The sequence below is a fragment of the Kryptolebias marmoratus genome, linkage group LG2, assembly GCF_001649575.2.
Source record: "Kryptolebias marmoratus isolate JLee-2015 linkage group LG2, ASM164957v2, whole genome shotgun sequence".
Classification (NCBI taxonomy): Eukaryota; Metazoa; Chordata; class Actinopteri; order Cyprinodontiformes; family Rivulidae; genus Kryptolebias; species Kryptolebias marmoratus.
The window spans coordinates 8,805,644-8,823,135 of NC_051431.1; the positions used below are offsets into that span (position 1 = coordinate 8,805,644).

General features: G+C 37.7%; 1 protein-coding gene across 3 annotated transcripts in view; it reads left to right on the forward strand.

Moving 5' to 3' along the window:
- The window catches only part of cadm1b (cell adhesion molecule 1b), a 171,287-nt gene that overhangs the window by 143,200 nt on the left and 10,595 nt on the right, over nucleotides 1-17,492 (forward strand). For 2 of the 3 annotated variants that reach the window (XM_017428364.3, XM_017428365.3), the window contains 3 exons: nucleotides 668-764; nucleotides 1,017-1,189; nucleotides 11,496-11,546. In XM_017428364.3, coding sequence (XP_017283853.1) covers nucleotides 668-764; nucleotides 1,017-1,189; nucleotides 11,496-11,546 — 321 coding nt within the window. The remainder of the gene's footprint in view (nucleotides 1-667; nucleotides 765-1,016; nucleotides 1,190-11,495; nucleotides 11,547-17,492) is intronic. The other variant, XM_017428366.3, reaches the window with a different exon arrangement.

A 17,492-nucleotide genomic window follows, 5' to 3' on the forward strand; every position in this document is an offset into this window, starting at 1 on the left:
AATCGTTAGCACTTCACCTTTGCCATCAGGAAAAAAAAGCAATAAAAAAAACTCAACCTGTCCTCCTAACATCAGATAATAACTGTGTTGTATTGGTCATGATTTATGCCAATAAATATAGTCTTTATGTTTTGTTGGCTTATTTCATAGCATATAGTGGTTAGGAAACCAAACCATATATTTTTCTTAGACGTCAGATGATGTTTAAACATTCTTAAATGGCGTAGTGATTGAAGAGGTAATACAAGCTGCCTATCACTGTTAAACATCACAGAAAGGTTAAGGCACTCTTTTGTAGTCTGTGCCGAATATTAATTTCTTTTTTTTTTTCCCAGGTAGATAGCTGTTTTGTTTGACCTTTCAAGGAATAAGAGAAAGGTTGACTGAAATCGCTTGACATTTTGATAATCTTTTGCAAGCAATGATAAGAGAAAAGGAAAAAAAAAAAAACATTTTGCTGTAAGGTACTGCAAACTGACTGGATATCTACTGAGCACACTGAAGGGTTTTATCATTGGCTTATGTTTCACTCATGGCTGTTTAGTTTTAATTTAGGTGCCTGTTTCTTTTTGAGATTCACTTTAGAGTCCAATTATCCATTTTAAAAAAGGTCTGTTTTATTTTACTACACATCAGAAGTGTTAGCAATCATCCGTTTTATTTTTAGATAAACCAGAGGTGAAGATTTTGGTGACGAATCCCAAAGGTTTAACGAGAGAAGGAGACAATCTGGATTTGACATGTATCGCTGAAGGAAAACCACGGTGAGTATTCGTGCAGATGGATGAGCTTCAAGGCTCAAAAAAAATCTGCGTGTCCACTGTATATCCTTTTCTCTACCAAACACCTCCTTAACCTTTCACTGTTCCATTAAACCAGTTGTTAGCATGCTGTACGCCATTAGACAGGCCCTGCTCGCGGCCCTCCTCTGCAAATCTTAGATGTGACCTTTATTTCAGATTTCTCTCCCGGACAGACAGCGTCTGAGTGATGTGTTTGGTATTTGTGCTGTTAAGTCCCCATCAGATCAACTGGCTGAGAGTAGAGGAGGACGTGCCGCCTCACGCTGTGGTCACTGGCTCCGAGCTCTACATCGAGAACCTGAACAAATCGTATAACGGTACCTATCGCTGCGTGGCGTCTAATGTAGTGGGAGAGGCCTACGATGACTACATCCTCTATGTTTATGGTATGTATTACCCTTGAGCACACTTGTTTTTAGTTTACTGATACCTGCAATACTATTACATTTTTTCACCTTTTTTTGCCCCCAAAACATATAGTTTTAAATAGAAATTGCGCAAAATATTTCACAGGAGGATTCTGTGAATTCAAACTGTCTAAGTTTGCTTTACAAATCTATTTAAGGATCATTTCTGAAAGCAAACATTGGGACAGCACTGAGTCTAAAACAAATGTCCCCAGGGGGACAGTTATGCATGTTATAGTATTGAATCGTATCCATATGCAGACTGGGTAATTTACAAAAGGAATATTGAATTTGATGTTTAGGAATAGTTTAATAAAACAATATGATGTTGCAAAATGTAATAAAGTGTATGTTGTGAATGACTCTACAGCTACAACAAATTTTAGCAAATTATCTGTGAAATTGATTGAAATATATCTATTTGTGTGTTTTCTATGGTCAGTCAACTGTAGTGGCCATCTTGAATTAGGCTGACTCCAAAACTCAATGAGTTGTAGATGTAATCCACTAATTAATAATCTAATCAAAATCTTTCTAGCTGTTCATGAGATATTTTGCTAATAGATTGACAAAGTTGTCTCCAAATACTTACTGGCAAACGTTTAAACCAATGTCTTGTTAGTGCTCAAAGTATGTGTTGGAGATGGGGGTCAGCTACCACCACACCAAATTTTAGATCAATATCTGTCAAATTGACTGAGTTACAGCCATTTTTGTGTTTTTAAGGTCAGTTGACTGTGGCAGCCATCTTGAATCAAGCTGTTTCCAAAAGTTAACCTATTGTAGAGTTTAAGTTTTGGAAGTTTTAGTCTTGAGTGATAACTGTAAGGTTAAAAGCACAAACATTAACTTACAAGCGCAACATTTTGAGGATGAGGTGATGATTATGCACAATGAGTTCACAAGTACACAGAGCAGAAGGCTATTCAGGAAGTTGCTGCTAGTTAGAAACCCTGGTGGATGCTAAAATCTTACTATAAAGACTTAGGAGCAAAATTTAGAAAAAGAAAGGAAAACAGAAAGTCAGACATTGTCAGATTTATATTTTTGAACCAACAGAAGGTCAGCAGATACGCCAGGTGGAACCTGTTGGACAAACACACCATGTATTGCCATATGCTCCTTAGTTAGCAGGCCCAGAGGAGGCATCGGACAGGTCAGATTTATACACAAATATGGAGAGAATCCCTGCTCACGAGCTTTCAAGCAGCACAGCAAATTGTCAACTTTTCAGCCCAAGCCAGCCTTTTGTGACTTGAGGCAATTAGTTCCCATAGTTCCCTCTGGAGCCTCCTAATAATTATTATGACCATGTGCCTGTAATGGTCTGTTTATTAACATTTTGATTGATAAAATTTATTCAATTTTCCCTTTGAGGCACTTTGGTCATTACTTGTTTTAATGTCTCCACTGTGTTTGGAAATGGAAAAAAAAAAGAATAGTAATGTGCTACCTTGTTTTATAGAGCATTACACTGCAGACTGCTGCTTTACTTTCAGACACTGATGACTATTTATGATCTTAGACTGAAAATGTATATTTTCTCTTCTTTTTTTTTTTGACCATTTAAACTCATATTGCATAATTTGGGGAAAACTTTGGCTAAACAGAGACAAATGGTACTGTGCACTCTCCACTTCTAGATATGCATCATGTCAATAACCAACAAACAATATGTTGTAAAAAAAACAAATTGCACCCAGATTATGTTTCATATTGGCTGATTTTTGTGTGTGCAACTAAGGTGAAATTTGAGCATTATTAGCGTGTTCTACAGTCAGCTTCTGAAGGTCAGACGAGTCACCGTCTCGCCCAGGACTTTAAATGCAACAATTAGCTGCTCTTAGTTAACCTCGTGGGATTCAAACCTCATTTTCTTTATATCTCAACATGACTGTCGTCCATTTCAAAGCTGAGTGTGCGTTGTTATGTTCGCTTCCTTTCATTTCAAGCCATCACAACAAAACAAAGCCAAAATACAACGAATTAATCACTGAAACAATTCTGCTGCTTTTGCAATGAATTTTACATGAATTAGTTTGTACAAACAGTAATCTTTTCTCGAAATGCAATAAGCTGTTGAAAGACACCAAGAATCTTTGCACTCAAATCCCCAGGGGGACACAGCAGGAGGTAATTATCTGAAATTTTTAAAACACAAAGGACCTCAGCGTAGCGTGATGTCAGTGAAGCACATGCTCCTTGGACCTTCATTTTCTGTTTTTTTGTTTTGTTTTGTTTTGTTTTTTGGGGGTGGCTGGCAGTTGTGCAGGAGATGAGAACGAAAAATGCTTCTTTTTTTTAGCAGCTGCAACCATTGTTGGTGAATTTTTGCTTTTCTCTCCATGGAGCGTCATGCTGTTTAGAGATGAGTTTTGGCGTGCGTGCCAAAAAAACATTTTCTGCCAGTAAAAATGCCGAAAAGCAGGAATGGAGGGGATGTTTAGGCTTCAAAACAATTTGTGAAAGAAAGTTATGTATTTTTTTTTAATAAAAAGCATTAAAATGAATATTCTTTATTTATTAATATTTTTAAAAAAAAGTAGATTAACTAGATTATTTATAAGCTAATTTGTTTATACATACACATTTAAATGTTTTTGTACTCAGAATTAAACTCAAAACCATTTTATAGTCAAAAAATTGCTTGAGAAAAAAAACTTAAGATTAAAAAACTGACACTATAGATAAGAAAATTTTATTTTAATAAATACCCATGACAGTTATTTAGTTTTATTTATTTCAGTGGCATCAGAGTTGCACAAAAACACATTTCAAATGTTTTTACTTTCTCCAGAACTTTCCTCAAACTAAACAAAACAGATGTTTATTCAGATGTGTTGGTGCATATTGTTGGGTCTGGTTTCAGTTCAGACACCAACACTCACATTTAGACCTAACATGCCCAAATCAGTGGCATCATATGAGAGGAGCTGACGTTCAAAGCAGCATGCTAAAAGCTTAAAATGAGCTTTCTGCGGGTTTTGTGTAAAAGCCAATTGCAGGTTGCAGCGAGATGAAACTGTTTTAATTATTACTCGGTCAGCATGTTTAGGTCATGCTGACAGCCATAAACTGTGTCAGAAACCACCACTAAAACTTGTATTTGTCCGGCTCACGAGTCTGTGTGTATGGCAGCTGCTGAAAATGTGCATCTGGGAGCTAAAATGTTCTTGTAATGGGTTTCACGTCAACAAAATCTCACCAATTGTGTGGCAAGCAGTGAATAGGATTTTAATAGGCCGACGAGGTCTCGGGCAAAAATCCTGTCGGCGTCGAGAATTAAAGGAGAAAAACAGTGAGAGCTATGGGTCCGGAGCTAATGCAGGTTTTTATGCTTTGTATTTGTAGAATTAACATGAGACTGATTTGCTTTTACACCTGGACTGTCTAAAAACAAAATTACTGCCTCCTGAACAGTTTTCTGCATGTTACTGGCGGCAAAGAGGAAAATCCATGTAAGGTTTTAGGAATGTCTGAACACAGCAGGACCACCATAATCGAAATCTCTGAGCAACAGCGGATTCTGAAAAGCGCTGGTGTTTTAGTATGTCCTTGCCAAAATCTTTTCAGTTGCCTGAACAGAATAATTTCCAGCAGAATGTTAATTTTAAACCCACTAATTTTCTTATCGCCTAATACTCAGTTGTTTGAAAAGGTTAGTTGATTTATAGGGACACAACGTGGTTATTTTACCGATGGTAATAACCTGCTTTGTATGGTTTCAACATAAGAGGAATGGAGTTATTCTGAAAAAAAAACAACAATCAATAGCAAAAAGGCATCATAAGCAGTAGCACATAATAATAATTCACATCTTTTAAAATTGGGGTTCTGTGACAATGTAATGAACAATTAATATCTTTCTTGTTGTAGATACCTTTTTAAACAACCCCAGTTTGCAGAAATTTAGTATAATTCATGGGTTTTGAAAATAGTACTTTATAAACATTTAGACTGCTGTCCATTTTGTATTACAGTTATTCCAGCAAACACATTCTGAAATGCCTGGAATTTCAGGAGCTGGAGGTGGTACAGCTAGCTGCCGCTGCAGCTATTGGTGCTTTTAAATGATCGTGCAATGTGAAACTGCCGACAATGTAAAAACATATAACTTACATAGTGCTCACATGACCCACCGTGAAGAGTTTGAGAATTAAGTTGTTTAGTCAGCAGCAGTCCACTCTGGTCTTGGCTCTGCCTGGACTAGCCGTTAGCTCATTCCTTTGTCCTGAACGAATTTCTATTCCTCCAAACTCAGGTGATTCAAAGAGCCATCTACAACAGGTAAGGTATTAATTGTTCATACCCTTTCCACAGAGCCCCGTTTGAAATGATCCCATCTCTTTTAAATGGTAGATAATGAAGCCAGTTAGGTCAATGAAATCTGTGCATTACACAAACATTCATGCACTGAAACTGCAAGACCAATCGGGAGGCAGACGGGCATAAAACCCAGCCAAAAGATGCATCTTTGTCACTGTGACATAGGTTTTTTGTGAGTCTGATAACTCCATGGTTATTCATCATCGTGCTCTGCCAGGCGAATGATGACATCTGCTTGTTCCCAAAGGGCCCATGATGATCTCTCCCAAACAAAAGGACAACATATGCTGCCAAATAGCTCACTCAAGGCAGATTATCAAGCTATCACCACTAAATTTCTAATAGCTGACGAGAGATTCCCCTGAAACTCTTGAGTATAGCACACTGTCCTTTCGGTAAATCTTCTCGGATTCTAAACAAATGGGGAAAGCAAGATATTTTTATTCACCTACACAGATTCATAGAGTAGCATTGTGGTATTCTAATAGCCCAGACATTTTCACTGAACTGCCCGTAGGCATTTAGAAACCCATGTATAATGTGTGTCTACTGCTGTTAAATTCATGTATCATTTGATTCATGCTCTATCCATAACACTCATATGAATGAGTAAAAGCAATGGGAAGCAAATGCAGACAGAAGCAAATGTTCTCTCCGAACAAAACCTAGAGGATCTATAGTTTCAGTGTTTGTGCTTTTGGCCATGACCCCTTCAATTAGTAACTTTGTATCCACAGATTTGACCAATTTCCATTAAACAGAATTTCTGTAGTGCATGAGCTTTGGAGGATCTATGACCTCAGTTCTCTGTAATGAGGCACAGGAGATTGGTAAAAAGGTGCTCAAACTGCATATGATTATTGCTGGGACTCCCACTCCTCTATTCTGGAGGATTTAATGCCAGACAAAATCATGTTGCGGTTCATGTGAAGATTTGTTGTCCCAGACTAATCATGCTTGCTACAGTAGCTTAATTAGTGTGTGTTCCTACAACATTGATTGGTCTTAGCATGATAACCTTGTGCAGTTTGTATTCAGCCGTACACAAGAGCACTCCTTCTCAATCCTGCTGAGTGTTGCCACATTTTTTAGCAAAAATACCTTTGTTACCATTTTGTTTTGCAGTTTACAGACTCCAGTTAAAGCCATCACACAACTGTCAAACAAAGCCCTTTGTTCAAATACGAGCATGTAACAAATAGTTTTATTTTAATGAGATGTTTTGTTCTTTACAAATGTTTGCTTGTGTGAGTTATTGATAGGAGACAGGGTGAATTGTCCATCAATTTTCTCCTCATTCTTCTGCCACCCTCTACTTTCTGCTGGTCCTTCAGGCTCTTCCTATTTCTAAAAGACTAATGACCTTTCACTGTGCGACAGCCTGGACAGGTGGGAGGCTGATGTAAATCCACGTCAAATCAAGTCCCTTTGTGCAGCATGTATTGTATGTGGTCGGTCGAAGGGCTGAGAAAAGAGGCTTCTCATGCTGTTCTCCATGAGGGTCTGTCTGCAGCGGCCTTTAAATTGTGCCCCCTGGCTGGTGTATGCAGTGCGAGAGGAGAAGTGGCCAGAGAGAAGCCCTTTCTGTCTCAGTGGTAGCCCGGTGTTATAACTCACACACCGCCGCTCCTTTTACCACCGCACTTCAGTTCACAATTGACTTTTTGACCTATAAATCCTCAATGGGCAAAAAGTTAAAGACTCACAAGGTGCTGGAAATTTGGGGTTTGTCAGGGTTTTGACACAACATGAGCAGACAGGACTTATGGCTCTCCTTGTTCTTTTAAAAGGCTGTTGGGAAATTATATCCCTGTGAATCACGTTGCAATAAAATGTGGAACGATTGTCAACACCCCAGAGGCAGATTATTTTCGCCAGACAAAAGAATTCATTAGATAAATTGAATCATCTGCATAATCTCTTACAGACAATTCCTTTTATTTTTGAAGAACACCACTATAAAATGTTATGCAAAAAGGAACTTTAACAGGGATTGTTAAGGTCTCTTGCAGTAGGGTTGTACAGAAAGGTTATAATTAATATCTTACCTGTTGTAGATAATTCTTTAAATGACCTCCATTTGGAGCTTATTTCTGACCAGATTGATAAATTAACAGGCAGTTCAAGTGATGCCAAGACCAAAGTGTATTGCTATTATCTTAAAACGACTCAATTGTGTCATAGTGGTTTATGCAAATGCTGTTTGAAAAACCATTACCTCACCACCAGTTTTGCATTACATGGTTCTTCTGGCAAAAATATAATGATATTCCTGCAGAAAGTGTACCAGGCTGCATCAAAAGTGATACAGCTAGCTGCTCCTGTATATTGTGTTTGCAAAGCAGATGGCAATATTTGCATGAAACAGTACAAAACATTTGAGATGCCACCAATCTGCATTGGTCTCGGCCCCGCTCCGACAGGCCAGGCAAGATAATATTTGTTTCTAACCTTGCCACAGAACCCCACTTCAAAAGATATGAAGTCTTAACTAAAGAAATAAGTAGACAAAGCGAAAACAAGCAAAACGTCCTCCTCACTGTCATGTCGGCAGGCAGATTTAAGCAGGCATAGATAAACAATTTTGCCTACATTGTTTTACTTTATGGTTAAATTCTCTCATATCAAATTGCTCACTGATACAAATGCTCCCTGAAAATATGGCTTCTCCAATATTCACTCATATTTCAGCCCTCATAACACCTTGCCCAGAGTCATCCAGCCTGGAAATTGCCCATGGAGAATTTGTGTTTGCCTGGATATAATTCGTGCCACATCCTATCCCTGCTTTTGTGAAGACCCTCATCCCTGAATGGCCAATTTCCCTCTTCCAGACACTGACATTTCAGCTATCACACTGCCTTCGGTCATAGGGAAAGAAATCCAGCCCACCCCCGTCTTCAAATGCTGTCAGGCGAGAATCTGCTCCTGATACCCCCCTACCACCATCAACACCACCTCTGCAATACACTCCATCCCCAGCGGCAACATTATGCTGTCCTTGATGTTTTATCATTAGTTTGGGAGTGTGTGGTCCCCCACTGCTGTCTTTTGATGGAGTGCAGACAGTAAAGGCATGGAAACAGCCAGCCAATTTCCCTTGCTGCAGTTCTCCCACAGCAAGGGGTCGGGCTATCTTCCCCCTGCACCAGAGCCTGGCAAATATTCCCCTGATGAGCAGAGCTTTCAGCTCTCCTTAGTACTGTTGCATACCTGAATTGGCCTTCATTTTGTCTTTTTGGTTATTTTGTTAGGAGTTAGTGACAGACCTAATAAGTACAGTTCTGAGCAGAGAATGCTGTGGGCTCTGCTGTGTTGCAGTAGGATAATAAAGGGCTTTAATTTTTGATCTGACTTAATTACTGAGACTGCAGAAAAAAGCAATACCTTTTCCACCAATGTCAGATGTTATTATTTATTATTAATTGCAAAATATTTCAAAAACTGAAGCACGTTAGCTTCTCAAGGTAAAAATTTAAGTTCTTTTTAATAATGTTCTTTTTTTATTGGTTTGTGAATGGCATACATGCTTTATTGGCCTGACACTTAAAAACTAAATGTTGTCCCTCAGATCCTAAACACAGAATACAAAGGCAAACTTGTATTTTTAACTGTAGAATCATTATCATATTCAGATGTCTTTACAAGTCACTTGCTAAATATGTTACCTATAGTACCAATACTTATTCATGAATCATCCAAATCCATAGATAGACCCGCTGATCAGCAACAAGAAACCATGTTAGTGTCACATTTTAAATATCCGGACATTAGTTCCGGACTTTAGAGAAAAGTACTTGAATTTTGGTTTGTCTTTGCTGCATTTACACCTCCTGTTCACACACACCAATCAGGTTTTTGGTGGGGAAAAAAAAATTATATTTTTAAAAAGACTAGTACGTCAGTTCATGGTGGTCCCATGTAGACAGGAGATACAGATCTTTTCTAGCATCCTATTTTATGTGTGCACCCTGTGACTTTGTGCCCTAGAAACCAAAACAGCACTGTCTTGCTTCATCCCAATCCTGTTGCCAATAAATTTTAATAATTGTGATGGTTAACAACTAAGAAAGAAATATAAACTGTGTCAAAAAAGAAATCAAAGCTACATTTGTTTTGGGAAAACTTTCAGCAATCGTAAAACTGTCCTCACTTTGTATTTTGTTAGGTTGTTAATGTGGAAACCTTACAACCACTTAGAAGCACAGCATTGGTATTTCAAAGGTTTTGTTTGAATGAGTGGACAAATATATATGCATGTAATTGGGGGAAAAAGGGTAAGTAAAAAAGTCCAGAGTAGTGTAAGTTGGGCCTGATGACCATAGCTTAAGCATTAAAACATCAAGTATAATAGCAGCCAATCTAACACTGTTAGAAAACACAAAGTTTGGTAGTTAAGTGACAGAAATGGAACCAGACAGGACTTAAACCTGAGCCAATAAAAGGAAAGTCAAGCACTTATTCTACTATTAGTCCCTTAAACCTGCTAGAACAATCTGTCTGTGCACTTCCAGAAAACACTTGGATGCTGACACCTCCTTGTTTCACCACATGCCTTTCTGTGATTCCAGGCAGCATAAACCTCTTATCCTCAAACTTTTCATAAAACTGCACATTATATAAAGTTTGATAGGTAGTTTGGCTTGTGTCCAAACACCTGAAAAACAGTCATGACATTTCAGTGGCCTTTTGTACTTTGTGCTCAGTCAGAGTTAGCAAATGTTAACAACTGTTCTAAAATAAATAACTACAAGGCCATAAAATATTATTTGCTGCAGCTGTTTGTTACAGTGCTAGTGTTTACATCAGAAGACTGATATGGCATATTTTTCCAAATCTCTTTAAAAACAAATGTCAGTTGCACACATGAACATTAAAAACAGAGTGATTGCTTCCTGCAAGCGTATCCTATCTTAGTGACAAACAGTAAAAACTCAGAACTCTGTTCTGAACCTCTGTCCGGACTCAATTTGTTGTTTTTGAATCGTATTGATGTGCTACTGTTCTGCAGAGGTCTAGCTACTTAAAAACAAATATGGGCAAAATTTAACTGCATGTCCATAATTGTTGTTCAGACTTTTAAACTAAAATAGTCACTGGTTCATATTGTTTTGTAATACAGTTTCAAGTCACTAAAAAGGACATGTCTTCTTAAAAATAAAATGCAGAGACTTATTATTCTTTCATTTAAGCTCATGTAAATTTAATAGAAGCAAAATCAACAATTATGTGAGGTTTTTCAATTCTGGCCCTTTTTAAAAAAAAGAGAAAAAAACTCAGTGGCGAGGATGCAATTTATGGGGCGCTATTGAGCCATTTTCCCCTCGCTGCTTTCTAAAACCCTTCAAATACAGAATGTTTTATCACTTCTAATCTGCATGCCAGATTTCATGCATTTTGAGATATGTTCTTACCCCCCCAGATGGCAATTTATTTGGAATAAGACAAAGAAAAAAATCATAAACATTTGCATTTTAATAGACCTTTGCACTGCTCTTGGTGCCTAGTCCTTAAAAATATTTTTAGCTAATTTTAAAAGCAAAAAGTCAGTTTTCATTGACATTTTAATGCGTTTCATTCAAATCATAAAAGACACCACAACATAGGTTTAAATCATGCTTTTTAAATTATTTTTATTGCTTAAGCTTAAACCATTTTGTAAGATCGTTGCAAACAAAAAAGGAGAAAAACCCAACTTAAAACACATCTGTTGGACCATTAATGCTGTTTGCTGACATTTGTTTTTACTTCAGAAACTTAAAACAATGTAAATCCATTATTTTAAGTTCAGCTTCACAGCTACTAACATGCACTTACTGTAACTCTCACAGTAGATTCAACATGCGCATGGTTTGTTTTTTATAGTGCAGCTTCTCATCTTCAATGACTTTGTCTCTTTCTTTACTCTTGTCTTTATTTCTTATACATGTTCTTTATTTTTCCCACTCTTTTCATCTAGATGCTCCCACTACTACCCCCACACCCACCACCAACCCAGTCAGCACGCAAGGTACTGTATTCCCCCACTGCTGTCCCTCTAAGCATCCATGCGTGTGCCTATGTGTGTGTGTGTGTGAGTTTGCATGCATGCACGATGGGGAGAGTTTGGAGCGAAAGAAATCGAGGGATTTCACCTAAAGTGAAGAGAAACGCTAGATAGCCAGTTTAAATTAGACAGGGCTGCTGCTAACCTGAGCATGGATGTCAGACACCTGTCGCAGCTTTTTTCCCTCTAAATGTTTGATCAGAGAAAAATCTGAGACACTGCTTTGCTTCTCTATTGTCTTATTGAAGCCTCCAACAAAATCTCAGCTGCTCCATCCATCATATTATAATGGCCTTTAGATCCCCTCTACAAATGCCAGTCACATTTTGTCTTTGCGATGCTGCAAAACATCAATAACTATTTTCTCACCGGCGTACGAACTGAATGAAAGGTAGTTCATTTTCAACGCTTCGGAACAGCAGCCTTTTGGCACCGTTTCACACTTGGAGTTGCCTCGGCCTCAAAAATTTTATTTCAACATTAGCCGTCTTTTTAAAAATAGTTATTATTTCAAAAGCCGTGTTAAAGCGAGGCAGATGGTGAGGCAACCTTGGGAGTTGACATTTTGATATGCCAGAATGTGACATTTTAATACAAAAAAAAATATCCTTAAAGAATAGATCAGTTTATCAATAGCCGCTTTAAAGATACGGCAATTTCTCTCCTTTGTCACAGGCACTCTGCAATTCATATAGTCTTAAAAATCTGGGGCGACCAATAATAAGTTTAAAACTCAAGAGTGCATCAAAAGCTTAAATATTCATGAGACAGCCTTCAGATAACATTCATTTATGCACTCATTTGATCAAATAACTGACATTTTAGCTGTATTTTTGTGCATTGTAGGTTTTTTTATACTAAAAATAGGATCCTTTTTGTGAAAACTTCTCTTTAAGTCTTCCTTCAGTGTGACACGGCTCTTTCCAGTTGCATTTGTAAAATAAATTTCTTTAAAAACCTCTCTCTAAACCTGCTTTTCTCTGCTTCATCTAGCAGATCTGCAGCACTGTTCGTCAGTGGGCGTGCTGCATGGTTAAAGCCTCGTTCAGCTCCCTGACTTCCTCTGGGTGTGGCAGAGTCGAGCAGGAAGTCGCTCCGCACATCTGTGCATTACTCTGCAGTTTTTCATAAGCTCTTTTCCTCCGAGTCGCCCTGATGCAGCCGTCTCTTTGTGCTGTAACATTCCAGTAATTTCCAAAAGACAGGCCTGAAAGAGGATTTACTGTGATTTATGTGAAACACGCTGGGAGGATGTAATTGAGCTTTCTTGCAGTTCAGTACTTCCTAAATACCCTGTCACAGGGCAATTCTGAGCTGGCTTGTGGTGGATTGCTTTGCACTACCTTAATTAGCATAACCACACAGTATAGCATTTTCCTTTTGCCAGTAAGTAAACAGAATAATATCCTACTTATGCACCATACACTGCTTATGGGAGTGACCGCTGTCACCACCAAGTTCAGATTTTATTTATTCCAATCATAATCCACTCAACATCTTTACCATCCTGTTTTCAAAAGTATCATTTCTAGATGTATACATGTGTTGCTTAAGATTTTTAGTTCACATCAACTCGTTTTATCCTGGAAGAACAGTATGAAAACTGTCTTGAATATGAAAAAGTTCCTACTTTTCATCTCAGTTGAGTCAGTCACCACAGAAGTCCACACATGACATTTAAAGGACTACTTATGTTTTGAAGCGAGTTTCAGTGAAGTAGTAATGAGTGTTCAGTATCTTACCTGCTGCAGACAGTGGCCCAATATTATCCCAGTTTAAAGAATCCAGAAGAAATTCTCATGGAGACATAGTCATGGGAATGTCATGTGCCAGAGAGCAGGAAGCGAACCCAGAGAACAGACTCATGTTCAAAAAGAACTAATTTATTTATAAAAAATAAACAAAATAAAAGGCTGACGTGGCAGCAAGGACTAAATAAATAAATAATATGAGAGAGAACATAAAGCCCGGCGCAACAAAAAAACCAGAATGGGCACAGCCAGGGACAAGGAAGCAATGATTCAGCAGAGAGGGGAGAAAATGACCGGGAATTTAAACACTGGAGGCGATTAGGGAAGTGGGCACAGGTGGAATGATTATCAAGATACGGGGCAGGTGTAGAGAGGCGTGGCTGGTAGATAAGTGAGTGACTAAGGAGGCATGAAGGGTGACAGGAAACAAATACACAAACAACAACTTGAAGAAATAACAAACAGAAAACACGAAGATGATAAACAGAATATATGAAAAAAAAAAAACAAAGAAAAAACCCAAAATGTATTTTGATTTTGGGGGGGAATTCAGGTGAATGAAAATAAAAAAATATATATGCAATGAAATGCACACTGGCAGCACATGTTATAATCTATAAATATGGACATTAAAAATGCAATGTCTATAAAATTGCAGTTGTGACCTAATACTGCTCTGGCAGCTTTTGGTCTTGTTTTTCAACTACAGCAACAAAAAAAAAACGACCATTCAGTGCTCACATCCTTTCAACTAAAGACAAATGGATACAATTTAAGAATATTCTGCATTGACTGGATGGTTTTACAGAGTCTCATTTATCAGTTTTAACACAAAGGTATGTAAAAGCACTATGTTTTAAATTGGTAACATTTTATGCACAAATGCTGTATATAATAGCAGTGCTTGTTTGTATAACAGATGTTCAAAACTAGAAATAAAATCAAAATATTACTAGAATTTAAATATATCTAGCACTAATGAAACCTGCTTTCATTTTTTCAGTCATTCTTTAACTATGTATTTGGACATGCATGTCCTCTGGCATCCATCAAGGGGTTCTGCAGCACCCTTTGCACCCATACATCCCATGGCCTTGACTGCAGAAGTCAAACTAACAGCTACTCAGAAGGGGGCCTATTTAAGAGTAAATTTCAGCCATTTTAAACGACTCAAATCACAGACACGCCATACGTTCTCAGCAAGCCAAATTGTCAGCTTGGTGTTCAACACTGACTGTCTCCTCCAGCTGATTTGTAAGGTTCACCGTCTTCCTTCAGGTTGCATCGTTCAGGTCACAGTGAAAGCAGAAAAGAGAACTTTGCTTCTCAAGCTTGCTGCTTTCCCAAAGTTCCTGCTTTTTGCAGATTTAACAAACCTTGTGCATCTCATCTACTATCTGCTATTGGGTGAGACCTTTTTTGAGTTCTGCTTTAAATAAGACACGGCATTGTAACCCTCGAGGCCCGAAAATCTTTGCATCAACGTTTTCTGTAGGTACCGATCAGGTTTTGCCTCGGAATTCAAAATATTCAAACTTTTTGGTCTCCTGATCAGAAGCAATCAGAGCAAATCAATATAAAAATTTTGATCTGTGAGTGGAATAGTCTTTCAGGGACTTCATTCTAAGGGTGGGGCTGTCTGATAAAATTGATTTTAATTACATGAACATCTTTTGCTGCAACCATAAATTAACCTGTGAGAAACTTGTTACAGCTCTTTGTGCCAAAGTCTAATAAAAGATCTCCTGGAGGGATGCTGCTTCACCCCATTGGGATCCTTGAAAGCACCAAGTGACACAAAAATGAAAAACACACTTTATTGTTTGTTGTGTCTTAGGCATGTCTAACTTCCTTCAGCTAGTCATACTGTGCTAATTATTAGTCATAATATCTGCTTTTAATTGGTAATTTTCTCCATCTATTATTATGTTTGTAGCAATGTTGTAAGTTGATTAGCTGTGCATTCCTTTTTTTTTTTTTTTTTTTTTTTTTTGGTTCTTTTTATTATTTAAGATTGGATTTAGGTTTTGTATTTGTGGAGAACAGCTCCCGTGATATAATGAGTGGATCTTGTGAGATTAACTAGTGGAGATCAAATAAACAGATATTTTTTATATAATTTAGTACATTTTAGTAGTGAGACCCTCAATTTGAAACACTTTTGTATCGTAAGTTTGTTTTATTATCTTCACAGGGCATTTAGAACAGTTATGAACTTGAAATTATTTTTTATGGCTTCATGGATCATGATTATTTCACACCAAACACCAAACCTGACTTTTTCTTTACCTTTGTAGTTTAAAGAAAATCATACAACAGGGTTTAATGACCCACTAATGGCTGGATTCAGTATTCATAACTAGCACAAAAGATGTTTATTTTTAAAATGTTTGATTTTACTTGCTAGATTCTCTCCTTAGTTCCCATTTTCCCACTTTTGATGCATCCTCAGAAGCATCCGTGCTAATTTTTGTTTCTTTTCTGTGCACCGTTAGAGCAAATGTCAGGATAAAACATAGAAACTCACAGTCTGTGTAGCTTCACGTTCAGAAGGTTTCACAGGAAATTATATCATCAGGTCGTTCAATGTGTGAGTGCGTGGGAGGGAGGGAGTTTGTGCTGGTGGACTACCAGGGAGGGAAAAGTTGCTGTTTCATAAGAACACTGCTTTCATGTGTTTGAAAGTTTTCAGGCCCTTTTTTTTCTCTCCATGTTTTCTTTATTGAATATTTACATAAAAGCTGAAAAGATTTTAGTTGATTTCTTGTATCCAGACAAAGTTTACACATCTCGAGCATTCTACCCACAAATATTCGACATACTGCCCCGCACACAGTAGTGTTTAAAAAAAAATAAAGAATTTAGCGTGAATGGAGCACATTATCATCCTTAAGATAGACAGTAGGTTGGTTCAGCTGAAATCAACATAGTAGATCACTGTTTTTTGTCAGTGTTTGTGTTGTTCTGCACAGAGAGGGGAATTTAACCAGAATATCTAGCTTTGAAGGAATAAATCGAGTCTGCTGTGATAACGTTTAAGCTCCTCAGATGCTCACAGATGATCCAAAGCAGGAACATCATATCCAAGGTAAGCCGCCAGTAAACAAACGATGTCGAGGGAAACCAGAGGAAAGACACGAAACAAGGAATTATGTTGTAGACTTGATTGAGAACAAACATGTTTCTGCAGATAACACTACTGCAGGACCTCTGTCAATTAATCAAAAAGCCAAGGACAGACGTGGGCAGAAATGAGTGCTGACACCCTTCCCGTTTTTCAGAATCACATTTTTGTCCCTCTCACATTTCCCACTCAAGGCTTTTTGAAAATAGTTTGCAAGATTTGAGTTGATAAAAATACGGATGCACATTTTTTTTTTTGCCCTGCACTCAAATCAATAACTTGGAAAAGGAGCTACAAGTGCTCTTTTTGCACTTGGTCCTGCTTTTAAGGGTAACTACTACCCTCCTGCAATATTTAATGTGCTGAGGCTGTTCAAGAAATACATGCAGACATGCAGACCCCACTCTGGGACATTAAGGGTATAAGTGTAAAAAAAATAAGAACACAAATGTTTTTTATTTATTGAAAAAAAGACATTTATTTGTATTTTTCTCCTTTAAATGTTACAGAGTAAAAGAAAAAAATCCTATTAGGGGTAAAATTTATTCAGGATTTTTCTGAGATGTGTGTCTCATAAAAAAAGTCGGTAAACATGATTTTGAGATGCAATAAAATGGAGTTAAATTGAGACCTGAGGTTACCAAGCACGTGGTTTATAGACCCCACAAAGCTGTAATTAACTACCATAAAGAGCTTTGCAAGCAAATAAAGTATAAATGAAGCTGAGTGTGGCTTCTGTACTGCACCCTATGGACTGGATAGTACAACTCACAGTTACAGAGATTTTTATTGGTGTTTGAGTTCAACCACAAGGGATGTGTGAATCTTTGTGACTTCCACATGCCGTGCAAAGAATATATACATAACTTCTAAGTTATATTCTTTCTTCAACAACACATTGCCATATAGTATTTTAGGATTACATTGATTGATGTTTTCACGTTTTGTTGCCGTTTCTTCTTTCCTCTATGGGGCGCCGTTTGTAAAGGAGCTTGTGCTAAAAATTCATGCCTAAATTTTGTCACATTTAGCTTC